The sequence below is a fragment of the Thunnus thynnus genome, chromosome 8, assembly GCF_963924715.1.
Source record: "Thunnus thynnus chromosome 8, fThuThy2.1, whole genome shotgun sequence".
Taxonomy (NCBI): Eukaryota; Metazoa; Chordata; class Actinopteri; order Scombriformes; family Scombridae; genus Thunnus; species Thunnus thynnus.
This window is the reverse complement of record NC_089524.1, coordinates 22,179,782-22,204,757: the sequence shown is the minus strand read 5'-3', so window position 1 is coordinate 22,204,757 and position 24,976 is coordinate 22,179,782. Positions and strand designations below refer to the sequence as shown.

Below are 24,976 nucleotides of genomic sequence, written 5' to 3'. Positions count from 1 at the left end.
TTATCAAGAAATCTGAACATCTTCTAATGAGGTTGAGACATACTGTAGAAAGGCATTACGGGTAAAACATCAGAAAGTAATGAAATGATGATAAAATCACATTATCCTTAATCTTGACCAAAATTACATACTGTCAGGAAAATTGACCCCATATCCTCGGTCTGAAGCTAAATCATATTTAATATCTGGATTCTGAAAAAAGATTGCAGAGGACTGGGTTTCTTGTCGCTTTCTAATTAGCATTTTGCATAAGGCAGACAGCTCTGAGGCTTCATTGGATGCCCATCGCTACATAATGAAGACTGGGTACAATGCCCTTTCAATACTCATTTTTGCTTTTGTTCTTTGTAAAAATGCAGTGTTCCACATGGTGGATGGCTGCAGGGTGGGTGGGGTGGGGGTGACTGTCACACTGATGCTGCTATTGGCTGGTGATTATCTTTCACCAAGGCTAATTAGAGGCATTTAAACAGAAAGTACATGTTTCTAGACACTAGCTAACTGTCATGGTAATTGTGCTCCCTGATATATGTGCCATTTTTCTACAATACAGGGGGAAAAAAGTAGTATTTCTTAAACCCCCTGGTTGGAAAAACACTTTCTCCCTGTAGGAGAGTGCAGTCCACTTCACGTTTTATTTAGTAATAAACTTCCTTCATTTTCCATCCCCTTCAAAATATGCTCACCAATTTGTGTCCCAGCTTATTTGTTCTGCTTCAGACTTGACAAAATGAAGCATAGTGACGCCAAGTGAAATGAGGGGACTGTGTGATGAATGAGCCGGTGTGGAATGGAGCCAGTATGTGTGGGATAATTCAGTGTGCATGGTGAGCCCAGCAGGAGGTCAGTGACAGTCCAGCTAGCACAGCGGGCACCCAGCTAATCAGGAGACAGAGTACAATCACATCAGTTTTTTTGTCTTTTAATGCTCCAGGCCACACTACCCCCAACCTCACCTTATGTACACAAAGTGATGCCTTGTGCCCTGTAATAAACCCCAGGGTACGCAGAAGTAGGGCCACTAAAAGAGGGATCTTTAAGGGGTCAGCGCAGATAGCAAACACTGGTTTGTGATTGGCTTGTTGCTGTAATGACATGGGAAGTTATCTGAAAGAGATGCTACGTTAAAAGAGCCTTTATTGTCTCCTATTCTCTCAACTTGCCTGATTTCGGTTTGGTCTCTTTTATTTTCTTCATTTCTGTCTTGCCTTTTCCCTGCATTTGTTAGATGTTTATTCTTTTTTTTTTTAACTTTCTCTACATCTCTCTCTCCCCGTCCTTTTCCCCGTCTTTCGTGATATTGGGTGTGAAGAATGACTCGCAGCTTGGCCTTAGCAGAATGATAGATTCTTCTTAATGACTTTGGGCCTGCCGCAATGTTATTACCATAAACCATCCAGATACAACTGATGCATGAGTGCACATGTGCATAAAAAGGTATAAATCTGCTGCATGGAGGCAGGTTTGCGCCGGCCATCGTAGCTCTAAGTGCCAATTAGAAGCGATTCAGCTCCTGGCTGCTGTTTTTGACAGCAAGCCGACCTCTCGAGCCTCCACAATCAGCACAGTGGATATTTGGGTTGACACACGTAACATCCAGCCACACAGATGGCCTCTCATCACTTTTACTTTTTATCATGGCTTTTATTTATAGAGCTCTTTATGTATGGTTGTGTTTCACATTGAGTCATGAGGAATGTTTTTTCCCTGCTGTAATGCTCTGAGTGAGGTCAGAGGTTTAATGTGCAGTCTCGGTCTGGTAATTGAAATTGCCTAATGCATTTTTTGCTTTGTGCGTGGTTGCCTGTTTGCGTGTGTGTGTTGCAGATGTGCCGAAGACTCTCCGCAGGCCAGGCAGCTGCTGTCTCTGACTCTGGACAGGGCAAGCCACACTCTGCTCCTCGCCTTCCCTTCTTGTGTGGTCAGAGTACCGGTGGCACGATGCCAGCTCTACTCCCGATGCATGAAGTAAGTCTACAGCAAATACTGTACATACAGGAACATAAAAGGGCAGTGGGGGAGTCTAATAAGAAGTGAGGTGACCATTCAACAACCATCTGGCCTTCACAAGAGTCCTTGAGCAAGACAAAGTGAACCTCTGCCAGCTCCAGAGTTGCTGACCTGAATTTTCTTCAAAAATAACTGAACTACAACTTAACAACAACTGTCACTGTGCCCTTGAGCAAGGTGATAATCTGCTGACTGCGGTGTAGCGATGAAACAAGACGAAACACAATAAAATGCTCCTCTAAATGAGAGGAAAATCTAATAAAAGCTGGGAATACATTGCCATTAAAAGTAATGTTGTCTCATCGCTCAGCCAGCAATTTAACTGTATCATAGATGCACCATAATTATAAAAGATGATTATAATAGCAATATTTGCAGAAAATGTAATACATATTATGAAGGTCAGTAAGCATATAATAAATCCACATAATAGCTGAATAATATTACTAGTTATTATTAGCTGTGATATGTGTTAATATGATATTATTCTTTTTAAGAGAGATTATACTTCATCACTTCACCCAGCAGTTATTAGATTATCAGAAGCTCCAGTGAAGAATTTATGCATTTATTTATTTTGTCAGCTTATTGGTGTAAATGTGTACAACTTCTGAAAAAGCTTCTGAAAAAGAGCAAGCAACCAAGTCTACTAATCCTAATAAGGAAACATAAAATACATATATACATATATACATACATATATATATATATATATATATATATATATATATTCTAAATAAGGATATTAACCTGCTTACACACTTACACTCACAGACACAGGCGGCATAATTTACAGCCAGTCTGGCACACTACTGAGTATTGCTGCCTGTGGTTGTGGCTCGATAGGGTCCACTGACACACTAACACAAAGTGGTACATACACCAGTGTGTCAGCCGTGTAGTGTGTTCACTGAACCAGGTAAGTCATACAAGCGTGTAATCCAGAACACATTAAGAAACGCTCACGTGCTTTCTGAAGTGTGTTGAGTGTGTGTGTGTTTATGTGTTTAGATGTGAGTAGATGTGAGTTAATGTTCTGTATGTGAGCATCTTTAAGATTTCTTAGTCATGCCTCAGCAGCTTCAGGTCTGTTTTTTTAACCTTTTGAAGATGGTTTCTGAACGCTTTTGATTTGTGTTTATTATGGTTACGGTTTAATGCATTTACATTATCATATTATGTTTTCTATATATATTCTCTCATTTTCTTAAGCTGATGTATTGATTCCTTTCCACCAGGCTGTCAGCCCACACAGTTGTCTTTTTTCAAATTAATCTTAAATAAATAATTTTTTTGCATATACAAATTCATTCTTTATACATATATAAACACACAAAAAGAGATAGATATTTACAGTAAATAGGGCAGCTCAGAGCAACAACTTAAAGTTGTTGTTTTTTCTGCAGTCTGTAAAAAAGGCTGAAGCTGCAGTTTATAACGCCTACCCTTTTAACACCTTGTTTAATCTCGAAAGGTAACTTCAAACAACAAAAACAAAACAATCAAAACAAGACATAAATAAAACAATCAAAAACAAAACAATCAAAACATCAAAAACAAAACAATCAGGATAAAACAATCAGAACAAAACAAATACATAACTTACATATCCTGTACTCTGTCCTTCTATACCAGTCTTTCTTTCTGATCATCCATTTCTTTTATTTAATATGCTTTTTTTAAACATTCGTTTAAACTTACTAAATGTTGGACATGAATAAATGAACTCAATGATATTTTACAATAGTCCTCACTAATTGTTTTTTGAACATACAAATTCTTCTCAGGTCATGTTGTCTCTCTCTCATTTGAAACAACTTTTGGATACTTTCAGGTACTAATTGATTTTTAACTTTGTACATGATTTGAACCGTTTGAAAGTCGACCAAATCTTAAAATTTTAGAGCCTTTAATTTAATGAAGAGTGGGTTTGTTGGTTCTCTATAAGTGGTTTTGTTGACAGTTCTTATGGCTCTCTTTTGAATGATAAAGATTGGATTATTATTTGTTTTATATGTATTTCTCCCACTTCCACACAGTGGGTTATATATGAGACTATAAAGGAACAGTAATAGTAGTAATAGTAATATATGTACAAAATAAACAACGATGGTCCCAACACTGAGCCCTGGGGAACCTCACAAGTAACCTTCAGCAGTTTATTATTATTTATTTATTTGCATGCATTGATAACTACTCTCCAGGTAACTGCTTAACTAAGAGAGTGCTACCCTCTAATTCCATATCTTTGTAATTTATTCAATAATAAGTCATGGTCATCATTATCAAATGTTTTTTTGAGATCCAGGAAAATCCCCACTGCATATTCTTTATTTTCTATTGCAGTTGATATTTCCTCCGCAAGTCCCATGAGTGTAAACAAAGTTAACCAATTGAATCTAGACCCATATCACTGTTCATATAGTTCATTATGTTTTGTGATAAAGTCTTCTAATCTTTTATAGAATATTTTTTACAGTATTTTAGAGCACTATGAAAGTAAAGAAACAGGTCTGTAGTTAGAGAGTACATGTCGGTCTCCAGCCTTATATATTGGTATGACTTTAGCTGTTTTCATTTAGCTTGGAAGTACACCAGTTTGTAGAGACTGATTACAAATATGCGTTAAAGGTTTCACCACACACTCAATAACATTTTTAACCACAGGCATATCAATTCCATTCCAGTCTGTAGACTTCTTATTCTTAAATGTTTTAACAATGTCAATAATTTCTTTTTCATCTGTTCCCATTATTAAACATGGATTTATTTACATTAATAGTTTTACTTTCCACATCATCTCTAGTACTAGTCTTTGTAATCTCCTTAGCCAAACCAAGACCAACACTGACAAAGAAGTCATTAAATTCATCTGCAACTAAATCCATATCATTAATGGTTGTATTATTCTTTCTCAGGAGATGATTTGGGTATCCTGTTGTCCAGTTCCATTTTTAATAATGTCATGCAATACTTTCCATGTGTTTTTAATATTATTTCTGTTGTCCTCCAATAATTTACTGTAATAATCCCTTTTGCTGCTTCTCATACTTCGTCAGTTTGTTTTTATTGTTTTGTATTTCCTTAGTTAGTAAATTTCTGTTTTACTACTTTCTTTACCAGAGGACATTTTTTTCATAGAGAGCAGTTGTTATGGACAAAATGTCTCTTTGGCTTCGTTTACATTTTCCACATAGACTTCCAATCTTGTTTCATTAGGTCTTTTTTAAAAGAGTTAATTGCACCTCGTATTTTGTGTCTAACCAGGTTGTAAGTTTTAACGTCCTAGTTGGATCTAATACAGCTCTGACTAACTGCAAAGTGTCATTTATAGTAGTCCACTTACTACTTTCTTATCAGTAACATGAGTAAATATAATATCATTTAGTGTAGCATTGTGTGTTGTTATTCTAGTTGGCTATGTAATTGAGGGATATAGATTCATACTGTACATTGAGTTGTATTGTAATTAGTAATAAGAATAAGAATAATTAAATAATAATTTAACAATGACATGGTCAACTTTCCAATGCATACAGAGCATACAGTTTAGTTACAGATTGTCCATTTTTGAATTCTGTTTTTTAGATTGATTTCCTACCTTTGTGTTTTTTACAAATTTACATCATCGTGTAGTGTTATAGTTGTGAGCAGAAAGCATTTCAAAAAACTGCTGCAGTAAGATAAATTCTGACATCTGATATTTAAGAGATGGTATTTCTTTCATGTTGTCAGCTGCTGTGAAATAGTTAGTGAAATGTAAATTTGGTGAGTTTGTTCATTTAAAGGTTGCTGCTGGATATCTGGCTGTCAAATGTCAAAAGGACAGAATTTCCTAAAAATTGTTTGAGAAAAAAAAATCTTAACTTAAACTACAAGCTTTTTCCTGATTTTTTAACTGCGTCTAAATCTTCAAATGAGGATTAAGCTCTGGAAACAGGTCACCGTGAGTTAAGACTATTTTTGACATAGGATGTGTATATAATACTACTTCAATGCACCAACAAGCAGGCATTTTCAAAACTGTCTCTGCTCTTTTCATTACCTCGACATTGTAACTGTCATCTACAAAACTGTGCATGACAATATATTCACTGCAATGAATAACACTATTAAGCAAGTTTTGACGCTTAGTTGGAAATGTGTGGAAATCAATAGCTTCCTGGAAAGCAAGAAATCAATCATCATGTCACGCTTTGGAAACGTGAAGTTCTTCTGTTCTTGATTTGTGATTAATGGTATAAAATGTGCAAAACCCATAAGTGTAGTTCTTTAAGTTATAGTCAAGATCAAGCAAGCATCAGAATCTAACTTTCTGTGTCTCTGCAGAAACTGTATCGCCTCCAGGGATCCATACTGTGGCTGGACCAGAGGAAGCACATGTTCTTTCCTCAGGCCTGGGACCAGGTGAGACACAAAGTGTATAGACATCACTGTGACACACACACACTTGTATGGTCTGCTTCATACAGTATACAGTAGCTGTCCTGTGTCATCATGCTGACACCGTCTGTCTGGTTTATTCTTTTCTGTCTTTGAGTCCATCTGTAGTTTAGCATGCGGTTTTACCACCCTTCTCTATAGTCTCACTTTGATCCAAGTGTTTTGTTGTTCTTGTTTTGTTTTGAATTGATTTGATTTATTTCTGCTTGTGTCTTTCCTCTCAAGGTTATTTTTCTGACAGCACACCTAGCAGAACACCCCACAGAAACTTGCCATTTATTATTTATGTTCTGGAAGTCCTTGTCTCTATGTACGACTATTTGAGCCTCTGAGAAACATCTGTGCCCTCTAAGTAGCCTGTCACACAGTCTGCTCTGTGTACACTTATTGATTCAAGATGTCTGCTGCGGCTGTTAAACAATGCTACGTTCTTTTAACTTAGCTTGTTATCAGGTGGCGGCCAACACTCTGCGTGGGTGTGTGGATGTGTGAGGTTTTGTGTTTGTCTCTCTGTCATGTAACAATGTCTGGGTTATACACATGCATGCAGACACCCAGACAGTGTGTTGTCTGGGTGTGTGAACGAATTTGTGTATCTGCTTGGATGTCTGCATGAGTGTGTGTGAGTGTGAGTGTGTGTGTTTGTGTGACCTCTCTCTCTTCCTGCTACTGAAATGTGGCGGCCCGTCTTGACAGCTAACCTCCAATCACGGCTGCCTCCCTCCAGTGAAATCAAATCTCTCCTTAGTCAGGCTGCTTATTGAATTACGCCTTCACAACACAGGTGTAGTGCCAAGAGAACAGACAACATGGGCCTTAAAGACCACCTCAGGCTGCCTGCTTATACTATTAAAGGTCTCTGTGTTGGTCTTGATTTGATTTACCAAGGGCAGTCAACTCGGCAATCGATTTTGCATTGAGTTACTGTGGATTTCCTCTTTGTGGAATAATGCAACCTCTCTTTGCAAACTGACGCCAGAGGAAAGCTAAGCAGTTAGCGACATATAACGTTAGATTAAAATTGGGCAGCTTCTGAGGAAGATATGTTTTGTTTTTTTAATAAAAGTGTGGGAGGGAGGAAAGATGGTTTGTTTTATTGCTGTATGTGTGTTTATGACTATCCTGGGTTCATTTTGTACTGCTATTATTGTACTATGAAGGTGATAAAATACATTTTTCACCTTATTCAGCTTCTTCCAGTAAGGGTATGGTGACAAAACACTGTTACATAGCAAACTAAAAAAGAGACTAGAATCTCATCCACTAAACACTGTCCAGAGTACTCCACACACAGAAAAATATGGTCTATATCACTTTCAGTTTAATATGAAGTCTTTAAATGTAGAGCCAATGTACCTGGGAAAATAAAAAGCACTGTAAAGAAAACTTGCACGCACACAGGCAGACCCACTGGCACAGCTAACGTATACAAAGTAAATGACCCACAGCCTGTGAGAGGCAGCCAAGTGAACACAAAACATTATTCTTTATTAAGATGACAACCACTGCAGGTTCACAGCACAGTTGGACTCATTTGTCACAAGTGTTTTCTAGCCATTAAAAGCACAAATGTTGGCTGCGCCGCTGCCTGAACCTTTAGCTAATTGCAGAATACGGACTTCTCAGTCACTTGTACCAACGAGCTTATTTCAGCATCCACCGGCAGCTCGAGCTCTGGTTCTTCAAAGGTTGTCTGTAGGTCAAATGAAGCTTCTGTGAAATGGCTTGTTGAACCATGTAAAACTGTAAATGGTTATTTACTTGTATTTGAATCCAAAGTGTCTTCATTGGTTTTGACTTACATTTTACGACAACAGATCAAGACAAAGTAACAAGTGTGACAGTCTGCACATCTGTGATAAGTGATCTCCACCCATATCAACTAGAAAATTAACAAAATTGATCTAATAAACATCAAGCTGTTCCTTTATTACTCTCTAAGATATGTTTTACTCACAGTAGCTCACTTAATTACAGGTATTTCCACTGAAACGGCCTTCATTGTAAATTTACTGAATGAAGCCTACATGCATACGTTTGTGCGTATATGTGTACGCACGCACACACACACCTACACACCATTACTCAGTCTGTCCATGGCAGCTTGGTGCTGTTTTCACTGATACAAGCCATGACTATGAGCGGTTGTGTTTTTCTTTGTGAGCACCTGGTCTGTATGCTGCTCTCATTTCCTGTCTGCTTCCCTCACTCCATCATATGTTATTGTCCTTTGAGTTTTCCATGCTCCTCCGCTGCCCAAATGGGAAATGAGTTTTAAAGCATAGGGATAGAGTTGTAGAAATAAGATCTGTCAGCATTCTGTAGAATTGTAGAAAACAAGTGAAGTCGATGCATATTAATAGATTTTTCCTGAAACAACTCAGACTTCTGGGTACAGCTATAACGTAGCTCCACCGTCAACGTTCTCCTCCGTACGCTGTTTGGTTTACCGTAATTCCACAATTCCTATTTGGCCTCAGCAGCGCTAAATATCTGATTCTAACATCGTATCTTGAAACTTGTTTTCTTCCAAATACAAGAAAACAACATGGCAGACAAGATTGTTTTGGTCCCTGAGTTTGCAGCTTGGATGTGCAAATTGTACACAGATTTTGCAGTTACAGGCAGAGAGATATTTCAGTACAGTGAACACAGAGGGAAGTTTAATGTCATTTTATATACATGTACTCCCCACATGAGAACCATAGGGATCAAGTTGTCGAAGTTAATACTTTAAGTTTCTATTAACGCTGCAAATATCTAAAGTGAAGACAATGCTGACCTAGAAATATTTGCAATTCAGTGCATTAATTTGCTTAATTAATGACCCTGCAGGCAAAAATAGTTATCTTTAAATTACAATGGTGATTATTGCAGGATATTAAGGAGCTCAAGGGGCTCTTCAGTTCTTCTGCTTTTTTTTTTTTTCTTCTCACACTTATTGGCATCTCAAAATAAAAACAAACATTCCTACAATCTAAGTGTTAAAGGAGCTTGTAGAGATATATGCTTTCCCTTGTAACGTGTCCTCTGCTGTAACATTGAGATAGTTTTCCTCTATCAGAGTGGATCTGTGCTGTGTGTCAGTGTCTGAGTCGCCGTGCCTCTGTGTCTTCTGATTAATGACTGTGTCCCTTCTCCTCTGCAGACTGCCGTTCGAGCAAGATGTTGAACAGGGAAACGTGGCCCACTTGGGTGACTGTGACGGTAAGAGGGATTCTCAGTCTGTGTGTGTGTGTGTGTGTGTGTGTGTGTGTGTTTGACCACAAGTGTTAAAGCTAGCTAATACTTCTCTTGTCTTTGCCCCAGATCCTTACATAACTTGTGTATCTTCATGATAAACAACGATACATTTAAAGAGAGGAAGAGCCTGTTAGTTTCAGTTTATACGGGAGGAAATCCACAAATAAACACAGAGACAACTCCCAATTCACCTCGATGCTCTGTAGTATCTCACTTCTCCCAGGAGTAACCACCATGATCCAACACGAAGGCGGTCTGCTAGTCTCATTTTGTCTCCGAGCTGGCAAGAAAATCCCTGTGTATGTTTTAGCTAACTTTGTTCCTCTCGCTGTTTACTCTGTCCTTACTTGTATGCTATCTTTGCTTTGGTCTGCTAGGTTTTGTTGCATATACAAGTGGTTAATTATATTCTACTCCAGCTTCAATTCCCCTTGATGTTTCCCTTTTTTCTCTCTCCATATCATTATGAAAATAGAAGTGGTACACAGCAAAGCGAAATCTCTATTCTAGATACACACAGAGGTTTTGGATACTCCCATGACACCCCCTCTCTTTGATCTGAGCGCTAATTCCAATGCGTGCAAATTAATCCTTTGCTTCTGAAAGTTCCCCGAGTTCATGTGCCGTGCTCCCTGAGAAAAGAACAGATAAATATTGCATAATCGGAACCGCGAACAACTCTAATCCTGTTTCAGATGGGCGCCCTGTTTGATGCTGCTCTCTCACTTCAGGTCCTCTGACCACCAAACCACAGGGGATGGCCTCTGTGCTGTAACTGATGGCTGATGCTTACTGTAAAGCTAGTTATTTGTCTTCATTGAGCCCATATGTAGTTCCTTATAGCACATGTGGGGGACTGTATTCAAGCTGTTGGTCATCCTGCTTCTGAACAGAAACCCGTGATTCTTGTTGTGAAGCTATCCCGCTTTTGATTCCTGCGAGTTAAAATATCATATACTAGATGAAAAATCTATCTGTAGATACATTTTTATTTTGCGTTATATCTGCTCCACAAGAACTCCTCTGCAGCAAATACATACAGTCATGCAGGAGGCTTGTAATTAAAACTGCAACTTCTATGATCATTACTCCACTTCTGTACTACACCAGTGGGTGAGAGATGTACATAATTACTCATGCTTAGTGCTAATGGACTGTTCCAGTTCCAGTCCTGGATCCTCTTCTGTACTTGCTATGTCTTGACCTCTGGTGCAAGGTCCGGGAAGTCAGAGAAAGTAATGGCACTGATACTAAAGGTGTAGTCACAGCTTTCCACTCGCTGCACACTGTAGATTTTCACAGCGCGGTTTTTGTGGATGGGTTGTTAGATGTCTACCATCTTTAAAGGAGTACCCCAGTGATTTCACATGTCACTTCCATAAAGGTGGGAGCAGAAACAGACTTTTAATCCCTAGTGAATAAACGAATGAATGAATTTAATTCAAGTGTCATGCCATCTCGTGGCCCATTCCCTATGGGATAATAAGACACCTTTATAAAATATCCGTGTGCAAAAGACTAGTACAAAAGGAAACCACTTCTAGATGTGGGGGTCATGCATCAGTCTTCTTGAGCCCCCATGAAATCACTAAATTACTTGGCAGATCACAAAATTTCCAATACAAAGCACAAATAAAAAGCACACTTGACAAATTAAACATCACTTGCACAAGCAGAGTAGTGACCCATATCCAAATGAAGAGGCAGCACAGTATACCAGGCCTTATTTGAGCTTTTTTTTGTTTGATTAAGTATAAACTTTTTTCAGTAAAATGATCATATTTAATGTCATAATAAGTATGCAAATTTGGTTTACGCCAGATCTTTTTTTTTTACCTAGTCATATATAACCTCGTGAACCTTTAGAGATACAATGTCAGGTTTCTCCAAATACCATGGGACAAGCGCCAAAAACATTTTATCCTACATTTACCATAATGTACCTCAATAAAGTCAGTCTTTATACTTGACAAAGCTCCCTCCAAAGCAGCTGAAGAAATTATAGAACCGTTTCACAGCCTGTCTAGTATTTGACATGAGTAGTAAATTGACTTTGACGTGTAAAAATTGGTGGAGTGCTCCTTCAAAATGGCCACAAATATAAAGTAGAATGTTAATTTTCAGATTTGTACTCATCAAATAGCTCTGTTACACAGAGACGAAAGTTGTGGCTCTTCACTGGACTGTGCAGCGCCCTGGAGTGTCTGTTCCTCTTGGACCGATGTCATATAAAGATGTACTGTCCCGCTCTCTGGCCCTGCCTTTGAGGAATTTCTGAGCTCCGAGGCATGTTTGCCCGAGCTGAACTCCGTTGACAGAGGTGAACTCTCATGTCTCTAGATGATCGAGAGCTGCCGGGTTGGCATTGCAGGAATGTGAGCCAGCATCTATCTAATGGCTGCCACCAACACTTAAGTCCCTTTCACACATGCACTGCAATCCTGAACTTATCTAGACATTACCCAGAGGAGCTGTATGTGAGAATGCAAATGACTCAATGAGTCGGACCAGACATTAAATGGACTTTATCCTGCCAGCTCCCTTGTACAAAATCTATGTAATGTCCGATTGAGCCCATGTGTGAATAGAGCAGGTCATTGTCCGGAGAATTCACAGCAAGCAAGTGGGTGTGTTAATGAAGTTTCTATTATATGACTGGTGCAAAAACCAAAACTGGTGCCCGTATATTGCTTTCCACTCTTTCGCTGATTGCAGATATGTCCAAATACATGTAGTATTGTTATCAACGCGAAAACAGTCATCATTACAGATGAATTGGTAGCCTCGTCCACCATCTCCAATGTGCTGTAAACAAAACACTGCGATTTCTGCAGCATACTTTTTCCATCATGTCCTACCTCCTGCACGCTCTATCCAAGCGCCACCCCTTGCCTAAACCAAACGGTGTATTTCCAGTAGGTGAGAACACGTCTGGCATGGACAATCTCCTGTTGTGTGCTACATGTGTGTGAAAGGGCAACTCTGGACAATGTCTGGACCTGATTATCTGGACATTGTCCGGAGTTCATATGAGAAAACGGCTTTAGACAGCACTTCTTGTAAGGCAAAGATTCTTTCAGCTATCTGCAAACCCAATATTCAGTCAGAGGAAGACAGAGAGGTGCAGCTTCAACGGGCTTGTTATGACAAACTGTCACTGACACCGCTAAGACTTTGAAAACTGTCTGCACACCCTCTCTATATGTGTCTGTCAGCATCTCTCTCCGTGCTCCTCTTTACGTGCCGTATTCTCCGTGTACAATGTAAATGTGTATACTTACAAACACACACAGATGCTCACACACAACAGCAAACAAACTCCACAGGGATTTGGATTGGTGAAAAAGACAGAAGGCTTTTGGTTGCTGAATATTTCATATCTCTATATTGGACTCATTCCACCTGTCAGTATCTTGACCCAGCAGATGTGAGGTGAGATATTGTCTGGCCTATCCATCTCTCTTTGGGGAAATTCACCAATCTCATTTTCACTCTCCCTTCGCTTTCTTCTTTCCTCGAGGAAGATTCTCTCTCTGCAGCTGGATGTAAAACCAAATTTTCACTCTCTGGTCTCCAGTCTCGATCAAATTTCATACTGCCTTCAACATTTGATAATCATAAAAATATGACATAATTTAAACATGATTTTTAATAAGAAAATTATGGTTATGTATGAAGTAATGAGTAAGGGGTAAAGGGTCACCTAAATCAGGGGTTCTCAACCCGAGGTCTGAGGACCAAAACAGGGACTTGGAACATTAGATACCAGGCTGTGAGGAAACAATATGAAAAAGATACGTAATAATTATATAACATTATAGGCTATTTTTGCAGTAGGTGTATGTATGTACTGTATGTACATGTATATATCTGTATAGAGATAACCAACATAGGCTTCAGAAGTACATTAAACCCATGTGCGGTCACTGCCTGGATGTTTTTAAACTTAGTAAGAAACCACAATGACATACGGAGCAAATAAAATAAAGTTTCTGTTTCTGTTTATTTTTGGTTTTAGGTTTGCTCACTCTCTCTCTCGCCCCATCTAACTGTATCCTCCTCTGTGAGTACTGATGGGGTGTGGGAAACAATTAAGCTTGGCAATTGTTCCTGGAAAGTTGTACTAGTAATAGTCCTATGACCTAATTGTTCACTTTTGTTTTACATTTTGGATACTTTGTCACCTGTTGTATATATTTGGAGACTCCTTCAAGTGTTTCGAGTCCATATGTGGACATTTTTCCAATGTTATAACATTTTCTCGAGAAAGATGTTGCTGTTAAATTATAGAAATGTGTTATTCTTCAGTGCTGTAAGCTCCACAAAAAAAACATTCATCTTCTTTATAATGGCAACAGCAGAAATTTCTGACATCTCCAAACTTGGCCAAATAAAACCCAAACTGTCTGCCTGCTGAGGTACCGCTAAAGGTGAACTGTCTTTTAAGGTTAAAAGACCACAAGAAGCTGCGTTGGTTGGTTGTTGTTTCAGGTACCAGCAAAATGTGAAATACAATACAGGAGTTTGAGTTTAAAGGCTTATCAGATGCTGTGCAGTGTTTTGGCATAATAATGGCATAATAATATTATGAGACAGGATTTTACAACTCTGGAAAGTTATCACATCAGCAATTATTTTATCTTTTTTCGGAATGATTGCAAGGTAAATATGTTACACGTTACAAAGTAATCTATCAGGAATGAGCACCTTTGTGTATTTGATTGGCCAATGCAGTGCCTTGCTGGAGGACTTTGCATTGCCTTGCGGCAACTTTATTGCAGACGAAGTCAGAGCTCTCTGTGTTTGCTGCGTCAATGGACTAGCTTCATTTAAAAAAAAAAAAAACGAGGCCTTTTTTTCATTCAGTCTGAACAGGTATTTAAAATACTAATTTTGGTTAAGCAGCTAAAGTCAGAAAAGGAGCCATAGTCGCAGCTCCTCTGCTGTTCTATAGTGTCTCCTCTCTCCCTCTAGCCTCATCTCTCTCAAGTCGCAGTCAGTGCTACACTGATTTCAGAGCAGCATTGTCGTCAGAGCTCAAAGGGAGATGGATAGACGGCCTTACTTAGAGCCCAGCTAACTGCCTCCCCTTTCTCCTTAGCCAGAGAGAAGCAGTTGCTGGAAGGAGAATCGATTTTCATCTCTCCTCTGGCTGATGGCCGCCGAATAGGTATCAAGGGTGATTCTGCAAGGGGAAAGGAATGGGGGGCTGAGAAGAGTGAGGATGGGGAGGGGATGGCGGGTAAATCAGATCAAGGAAGCAGAGAGCAGAGCAAAAAGAATGAGTAAGGGATTGAGAGATCATAGGAAGAAGGCAAACTTTGAGGATGGAAAGGGTGAAACGGTTCAGGGGATCAGAAGTGTGGAGTCATGAGGGTGAATAAGAAAAGAAGCGGAGTGATGGGAAGAGAGGACAGAAAAAGTGAGGTCATAGAGGGAAAGAAAGGCACGGTGGTGGAGTAATCACATAGGAAACTGAGAGACTGCAGTGAAGGTGGATCAAAGCTGTGACAGTGGAGGGAGGTGCAGGGGAAAGAGAGAGAAGTGGCTGTTTTCATGGGTGCTGGGCCAGGCTGGTGTGACAAATGGACTGAGAGTGCCACCGGCGTCTACTGTGTCACAGCGCTGTCACTGGCCTCCTCAGTGGGCTCGTGGCCAAGCTGTAACTCTGTCTCGGTGATGTAAACCACCTGCCTCGTATCCTCTTAATCTTCTCTTTTCGTATATCACAGAGCGGCTGCCCTTCTCTTTACTTTACTCTTGTATCTACATCTTTATCTTGCATCACTCAACTTTTCTTCATTTCTCATAAAAGTCAATTAAATGAGCATAACGTACACCATGGCTAAAAGAATGCCTTTCTTCAATGTCCGAGGATTACAGAGCAAGATCACTTTGATCATAGGCATAAAGAAGTGCAGCTAAGGGTTTCGCCTTGTGGTCCTGCATTTATTAGAAAACAAAGATCACCCCCCTTCCCCCCCAACACACGTGCACACGCGCACACGCACACAAGCACACACGCACACACATCAAATATTAGTATGTAGAGACATGCCGTTCCTCTAAACCCAATGTGATCAAAGCGAAGTTTGGAAGCACAACATCTAATTGAGCCGATGTGTTGTGGGAGGGACACTTTGATGAAAGAGATGAGGTCAGAGAAATATCTGGGTTCAATTACGTGTGTGTGTGTGTGTATGCGTATGTCTGTTTGTCTATGTGTTCTACTTTCGTAGACATTGAGAGGGCCAACTTGTTCGGTAATTTTGTGGTTCCAAACAGAGGGGGGTGAAGTGCAGCAGCTGTTCTGGCATGAAACTGTGCATTTCCACCTGTTTAGATGACATTTTATTGCAAACACAAGCACAAAGAGCAAATTTCAAGGGTTTAGTTAACACAAACATACAAACCTTTCCAAAATCACATTAAAAGACGTTCATGTATTTCATGAGTTTCAATTATTTGACTCCTATCAATGTTATTATCTAGAACTGCTTTTAGGATGTACTGTATAAGCCTGTTGCTGTCATACATCTGACACAACCAGGATCTAACAAAATAGACACACAAACTCCTCAGCTTTTCTAACACATCAGACTGATTACATATGTGCATATGTAATACAAACATATCCCCTTTGTACTGCACAGTAACATTATTGGGAGTATATAAGTTGGTGTGCATCTATCAGTTATCTCTGGAAAGTTTTTCTGTTACCAAATCTCCAAGCACCATATTTCCCCCGAAAGAGAAAGTTTATTCCTCTGAGCTCATAAAAGTAGCAAAGCAATATAAATGCAAAAGCAATGCGTAGCGTGACATCTGCCTGTCACTGATCTCTGCTCAGAGATGGAAAATGGCAGTGGCCATTTTCCATCTACAACCTTGCTACAACTCTCGCCATGTTGATTATGACAAATAAACAGGTCACCCAGTGTAACAGTACGACTCTTTTGTGTGTTTTTAACCAGACAACAGATCATATGTGTTAGCAGACAGATTCATATTTGACTTAAGTCTCTTGAGGGGAATGGTTAGTTGAAAATATCAAATAAAACAAGCTTGATCCTTTAAAACGGGACATCATCTGCCATTGGAACTGTATTTTGAGTGCTGAAAAACATATTGGGGTGGTTTGTACCCTCTGTTTAGGGTCTGCACCTCCTGGAGATGTTTCCTGGCCCATTAGGAAACAGTCAGACCTGATGTGATTGGCCATTAGTGAATCCTGCCCTGACTCCACCTGCTGATACAGTATTCCGCTTACTAATAAAATATTTATTTCTGCTTCAGCCTCTTTCTCAGTTTGTACTGTGCTTTGGCAGGACTGTGCACCCCTGGGCTTTAAAAATGCAGAAATTAGTTGGTCACACCCACTTGTATCCAGAATTTTGCACTTGTGATTCTGCTTGCAGAAAAATGGAGCCATTAATGTCTCTGTGTGAGCATTTGTGTGCCCTCTAAATTAGTAGGCTCTTCACAGTGGACAACTCAGTCAGCGTGACAAACTGCAGCTGGATTTGTGCTGGATTTAGTTTAATGATGTTTGAGCAGAACACACTCCGCTGACAAAAATCACCTAACTAACTCTGAACTGCTGGGTTTTTTTTTTTTTTTTTGCGACTCTGTGTGTGTGAGCATGTGTGAATGTGTCTGTGACAGGTAATATAAACCGTTTCTGTAAACAGCGTAATGAGTCAGATTCGGTTCGGGCGTCGACAGACGGTGTAGGATGTCAGATCCATTTACGGCAGGTTATCACGACGTGTCGATTGGCTGGCTTGAGTTTTTCCAGGTCGTGACCCTTACTGACAGGCAGATCGGTTACAGCATAAACGTAGCCTAAGTGGTCTGTCAAACCTCCAGCTTCTCTCTTTTAATTTGCCATGAGGGTCGATTAACTCTAAAGGAAAAAGATTCTTACATCCAAAATCATTTAGTCGGGACCCCGCAGCCTCAGAAATGCCAAGCGCCTGAATCTTCCAGCAGCAAAAAGCCAAACACGCCCTCATTTTATTTTGCTGTTTGCAGGCCTTTTGGGGGAACAAGTCAAATTGTGTTTGCACAGACAGTTCATCAGCTTAAGTCAACTCTGTTAAACCAGCCATCAAATAGGAGTAAGAGGCGTTGTGCGGGGGTGTCCGTGACGCTCTTGCTGCAGAGAGACTTCCTGCTTCAACACATTCTCTCATTGCTCCAACTCAACACTATTCTCAAATCTCCGTTTCCTCTGTGGCAACGTCTGCTGATAAAAGCAGAGCATGCACGCATCCAAGCCCTCCACCGACACACATTAAACGCTCACACTCACACATACACATTTGCCACCCGTTTTTGCTGTGAACTCACTCAGCCGTAATGACATAGCTAGTGTTGCCACAGTGTAGCTACAGATGGAAGCAATTATGGTGCTGTGAAAATATTTCCTGAAGAAAGGCAGTGTTTTGACTAGTGGAACAGCGGGATGCAATCACTCCGTAATTGAGGTCCACTGAAACATCAATGAGGCGACGGCAGATTGGAGATTCCTTGTTGTGGCGTCATGTTAGAGTGGATGACGATCACCGCAGAGCCAGGAATGACTCTGTCTTTCTCTTTGGTGGTTGTGATGTTCTGAGGAGCTTTGTGCAGGAAAGAAAATTTGTTGCCAAATTTACGGCTGTGGTCTCATCTAATTCCATTCTAATTGCTGCGGTTTGGAGAGGGGCCTGAGTTGAAGCTTAGGAGGGGGGAGCCCATAAAGCCGACACAGTTCTTTGTATTTGCAAGGCAGCTAGTTAAAGCAGAGGGTTTTAAGTCTGCTGATGATAAATGTGTTGCCCTGTAGCTTGAACTCCAACAGAGAGACAGAAACGGACAGGAAACTGTAAAGAAAGAGAGAGGTGGGGGGGGGCTTTCGCCACATTAGTTCATTTTTGTTTGATGCAGTCTCCTCTTTCAGACTGTGAGAGGGATCTGTAACCTTGACGCCACAGTTGTCCTTCCCCCTTCCTCCTCTCCTAACTCCCTCTGCTGTCACTCTTGCAAGGCAGACACCAAGGGCAGAGAGAGCGTGAGGGAGACGGAGAATAGACAAGCAGAGATAGAGGAAGTGTGGTGTGTAGCTGTGCATCCCCAGATGCCAGACTGCGCTCTAACTCACACATCTCTCCCACCCCGAGGAGCTTCTGAGAGGCTTGAAGAACAGAGCTGATCCCCTCAGTGAATACTGAGGCTTGGCTGATGAAATATGAGGACTCGTGTGTATGTGGGCATAGCAGAGGAAAAAAGGAAGTGAAATGCTGTATGGTGCGTGTGCAGTTTTCAGTGTAGAGATGAGGAATTTTTTTAGCAAGCTCTAAGGAGATAAGAAGAGCAGCCTCAGCCTTGGCGAGGTGCGAGGACTCCTGAAGGGCTTCAGCTCTTTCATCTGACTTCTTCCCCTGAGTCCTCCCTCTGCTCCTTACATCTCCTTCCACACAGTGGGAGCCTCAGAGGAAGCCATGAAAAACACAGGGCAACTTCTGACCCCTCACCGAGCCACGAATCCTCGCTGATAGATGTGTCTGTGCACATGCATTCATGATTCCTAACTTTCAAGGACTGGGTGAAGTGAGATTTTAGGTGGTAAGGTTTGTACGCATAAATACAGAATCAACATTTTTTTTTCTTTTTTTTTTTTTTTTTTACAGATTTCCTCCCAAAAAGCACACCAAACTCCTAAGCAAAGCAAATCTGTTTGAACTTATACTCACTCAGATTTCATGTCCCCACACATTCAAAAGTTGTTTTTGTTTCATGCTGCAAGATCGCAACCGTTTACAGAGTTTGACATTTCAGAAAATGCTTCAGGTTGTAGAAATTTAAGAGAAAAATGGAGAAATGCAATGCAAATGAGCTGCACCAGAGTCCCTCTGAGTAATTAAAAAGAAGATTGACTTTTTAAGTAAACAAATTAAACAGATAAATTCCTGGATTTAACAACATACATTAAAACCAAAAATTAGTATCCATCCTTACAGCATGTAAATCAAATCCAAATCCAAAGGTGGCTTTTGTTACAACTAAGGATCCTTTAAATCCTAAATCCATTGCAACAACCAATTCATTTTTTACAGTTTTTACAATTTTACTTAAGTCATTACATATTACAGCATTCCAGGTACATAGTATTTGAATTACAGGTGCAGTTTTTAATGTCTGGTATCAGTGCTGCTGATTTTTTTGTGTTAATCATAAGCCTAAGGCCACAACCTTGACAAACTGCAACTGTAGGGCACATTAAAATTACTGAGGTGCTTGATTGCAAAGGTGTCAAATACAACTTGACAAATAAATTCAAAACTGCACAAACAAACTACACTAAACATTTTCTGAAATGTTCAGTGATTGTAGTAGATTAAATTAAGGTTAATATTTTGACCAAAACTACACTAAAATTGACTACAATCCAGTGACTAAATTGAGAGTACTGTGTGTTTTTTGGAAAAAGCCTGAAAGTGTGAGTCCCAAAAACATCAGCAAAATCAGTGTGCGTATGTGTGTGTGTTTGTGCATGATTGAACAAATATATATGGGACTGTGAGTCAGTGTGTGTGTTGGAAATCGACACTTAAAACATTGCACAAGGCAACCCAGAGCCTTTCCACACACACACACACACACACAACTACACACTGTGACCATGACAATACACACCACCAGTTAAAGCCAAGGTCTCATCTTACTATCTGCAGAATTTAACACTAGACACTGGAATTTAAGGAATTTGGCTGAACTTACACACACCCACACACACACACACACACACACACAAACCACATAGTGATGAAAAATAAGGGCCTGTGGCAGGTCTGTGACCAGTGCTGAGTAATAGTTGTCCAGTAGCGTGCGGGCAGGACCTGGAGGTGCTGTGTGATGCCTTAACAGAGAGTCCTGCTGTGTGACATTCAGAGTGCTGTAACTACTCTCTGCTCAGACCACTGGGGATTGTTTTTGTGTCTATCATTCAGACAGAAATTGACCATGGTGAGTTCCTCTAACTTCACTGCATCAAACAACACTTTTCCTCCTTTCTGCAACACATCAATAACACTACTGTGCTTTTTTCACACTCACTTTTCACACACGTTTCACTCAGTCACACTCTGTGTCTCAATCTCATTCTCTCTCACTTCATTTATCTATCTCTTCCCTCAACACATTCTCCCCGTTTTCTTTTTCTTTCTCACTTCTCTCACCCTCTATTTTTTCTCTCTGTCTCTCTCTCTCTCTGTCTGTCTGTCAGTCAGACTCTTCCTATCTCTCTCACCCCCGTGGTTTGTTGCTGCACCTCGGTATCGATCACCTTAAACTCTCTTCAGTCCAGGTCAGCTGACAGGTGCTGTGAATCTGAGCGATTGTGCAGCTCAGGATGTGGCCTGACCGGCGCGTCCACCTGCGCGGCCTTGGCCCTTGTCACAGCGGAGACGTTTCATTAAGGACGGCCTGTAAATTAACAGAACAGGCGGGTGGCTGAACGAACGGGGTGAGAGCAGTTTCAATCAGCCACCCAGATGGAGTACAGCCTTGACATGAGGCCTGATGGTTTACTCATTCTGTTAAACCTTCAGAAATTTGTTTCAGGAATGAGTCCAACACTTCAGCAAAGGGGGGTGTTAACATAAAAACAAATTGGCATGTGTTTGCAGCTGGTGGGCGTACAGTATAGTGCCGTACATAGCTGATGTGATATATGGATGTAGCATGTGAGAAAGATTAAGTGGAAATCGCCTGGTTCGTGATTTGGGAATGAGAGATATGAACCCTCTGGGCAGATCGTTAGACTAATGCTATGTGGGCCCGCTCTCCAATTTATTGCCTGTGACATGTTTGTGAATATTTATTATTGCTCTCCACAGTGTGCTTTTGGCTTTGCACCTAAAACGAGGATATCAATTACCTAACGAAAGCACAGCCAACACCGTAACCTGTAAGTCATAGGATATGGGGGTAAGGAATGAGTCCTACTGAAAAACCCATACATGTACATATACACACACGGACTCTCATACAAGAAAGACTCTGGAAAACAATTTATTTCACCACAGTGTCCACCACAGCTCGGTTGCTTTGTTTGGGTTGGATGCAGCTGAAACTGCTGACAGACTCACCCCTTGTTAAGCTGCCTTTCGCTAAAGGTTGACCAGATTGGGAAAATAAGGACTCCCGATATAATTGACTCCACAAATTCAATGAGAAACATTCCTGACAGCAACACGTGTGCATAGGCTGTAAAAAAAAACATTTATGGGGAACGGAAAAAAAAGTCCTGTAGCTGATTACATGGCAGCGGGAGGGAGTCTACCCCCCTCTGATGATTTTAACACGTGGCGCTCCCCAAAGCAACTCTAGACTTACCTTGTTTACCCCAAGCAGAGATTTTTCAATAAGCACGGAAAGTGAGGAAGAAACCATGACGAAGAATAGAGTTAAAAATTAAGATAGCTGCTGGGGGAGAGTGAGAGGTGTAAGAGAGAAATGTATAGGCAGCAAGAGAGTCGTGCAGGTATGTAATTATGCAGTCATCATCGCAAACCTTGACTCTGAGCCAGCCAAAAGCCTGATCTGCCCTCGCTAATAGACCTGAATCTATTAACAGCAGATTTTTTCGTGGAGATTTTATGGAATTTTAATTGCAAACACATGGCTGGTGTGCATAAATGTTTTAACATATTGATCAGTCAGGCACGTCTGACCGGCCCTCAGGAGCCGAAGTTGGGGGATTTTTTAAAAAAATTATATATATATATTTTTTACCAGGGAGTTGTGCAGAACTCTCCAGCAGCTTTTCTCGGCCGTGCTCTGAAAACACTGTCAGGGACGGACTGTAAATGGTTTTACAATCATCCCGAGAGTAAACAAGGTTTACAAGCTAGCAAGGTAAAGTCCAAGTAAGGAGCCTTACAGCGTTCGTTTTAATTCTTTCTCGGTTTCTTTCCATCCTTGAACACACAGCGGTGTTAGCTCCACAGCTCACAACATGAGGTGTGCTGCATGTTTGTGTGTAACAGAGACAGATGAAGAGTTTGGGGGGGAAAATAAGGTGAGATACATACTGTATGTGCTGGAAGAAAAGTAATTTGAGGGGGTAAAAAAGAAAAATAAGAGTAAGTCAGTGGGAAGGAGGAAGATGTGCTCAAAACAAGAGACAAAATAACGGCTGCAGTCTTTCAACAGAGGAAAAGGAGAGGAGGATAATGAGCAAAATCACTGAGCCATGGGTGTAGCAAGTGCACACACTTATTAACACACACACACACACACATATTCATACATCTATACACACTTATTCACACTACGGCGCACATGCTTTGCCACGTGCATCCCTGCCATCACTGTGCGCATAAACACATTAACATGCAGAGAAATGGTGGATTCTGGAGATGAAAGCTCAGATCAGTGGCTGTACGCTGACACAGTCGTAACCTATCAAGCTCAGAAGTGTGCGCTCGTGGCATCGACAGGTCCACCGGGATGCTGTGAAATCTCTTTGTTCTGTTTTGATGTGCTGTGTTTCTAATACATGTATTCCAGCTCTCAAACTGCATAAAAGTTCCCTCGCCTGGCTTTTGATTAAGGAACTTATCGAACTGTAGGCAGCTCCAAATAGTTCCCAGATTAATTAGTTTACATTCAAAGTGGCAAACACTTCCAAACAGTAACAACAACAGTGTAGAGCCCAGCGAAACATAATTACCATGAAAAATAATTCCAGTTTATTGTAAACTGGGTCTTGTTTTGATAGTTTTGGTCATCATTTATATCAGTAACAATAAGGTTGTACTTGATATTTTGCCTGGATACACAAATTGCCTATTTGGAGCATAGGCGTAGAGTTGGGTATGGACGATAGGGTCAAGGTGTTCCTGAATCGTCCTTACCAATATTTTTACCGATTTTACCAAAGCTGCACAGCAGGAGCAGAGTTGTGATTAACGATGAATCTGAAGCTATTAATAGTTAAAACGTTTCAAACATCATGGAATTAAAAAGTTCTTCACCCCACAAAACTAACATCAGTCAGTTGATATTATATTTAGATTTCAGGCGTACAATGTCGTTACTGTTGTTGAAAATGCTCCACAGTCAGGACATCGGGTTCTTTTTAAAGAAGAACCAAAGCATCATTAACAGCTAAGCTTAGCTAATAAGATGTTCTGTTATCAATCCAACAGTTTATTAGTTGCAGGAAACTTGGTTTGTAGCCAAAATCAACAACTGAAAGAAGGATGGAGCTACAGAGTCTCAGGTGAGATTTGATAATGGTTTACAGCAGATACTTGGATTAAACAGAGCAGTACATTACATACATGTTTTTATGCATTTGTTTTCTTAAATATATATATGTGTATGTTATATTTATTGTGAAAATGTATCATGTCAATTTTAAATATTAATTTTAGTCTCAAAGTTATGGTAATAAAATGTAAATATCTGTTTTAAAAAAGAGAAAAAAACATGATACAACAAGGATACAAGTCATGTTTAAGGCAAGTTATATTAGCAAATACATCAATATGGTTAACGTTTTTCAAGGTTTTTATGTGTTTACTTTATGTGTGGGAGCAGGGAAAAGACTCAAATTAAAACCAAGCCTACGCCCTTTGAAATGTGCTCACTTTCAGTTTTACCTCCAAATTCAGTAGTTTAGGTACTTTGGCTCAGCCGTCGACTTGTCTGATCATCTGAATGCTGATGTTTATTGGCCTGTCAGACTTCATTGTTCCCAGATTCCAGCACTCTACTTTGATGAGCAGAGTATTATTGTATCCAGTAGAAATGATGGCCAAAACTGCAAAATGTAGACCCAAGTTGTAGTTGAGCATAATTATCTTTTGGTTAAAAAAAAAATCATCTTCCTCACTTTCATCTGGTTCTCTCTCTTTATCTCACGCACACATGTTCACAAGGCCATTGTCGAAAGCGCCGCCAAACTGTGAACGTGGACCGAGCAGATACACTCTCCTGCCAGTGCTCTAATCAAGGGAAATGTTTAACAACTGACATGGAGCTAGCAGGGCTTTTCATTAATTTCTTTTACTCACCGGCAGAATGGAAGTAGGGAGGGAGGGAGAAATGAGAGCGGAAGACATGAGGGAAAAATCAATCCCCTTAACATGACCACAGCTGTCACATTCGCCATCTAACAGAAACATCACACTGATATTAAATTTGATCGTGCGGGAGCGACCTTGATTTGAAAGAGTGCAAGTTAGAGTTTCTCTACTTCTCTTTTGAATTTTTAAGCCATTACTCC

At 40.3% G+C, this 24,976-nt stretch overlaps 1 protein-coding gene across 1 annotated transcript in view; it reads left to right on the top strand.

Annotated features, from left to right (window-relative positions):
• Positions 1-24,976, top strand: part of sema6bb (sema domain, transmembrane domain (TM), and cytoplasmic domain, (semaphorin) 6Bb) — a 131,037-nt gene that overhangs the window by 93,478 nt on the left and 12,583 nt on the right. Inside the window, exons 14-16 of the mRNA XM_067597202.1 lie at positions 1,828-1,968; positions 6,340-6,417; positions 9,602-9,660. Coding sequence (XP_067453303.1) covers positions 1,828-1,968; positions 6,340-6,417; positions 9,602-9,660 — 278 coding nt within the window. The remainder of the gene's footprint in view (positions 1-1,827; positions 1,969-6,339; positions 6,418-9,601; positions 9,661-24,976) is intronic.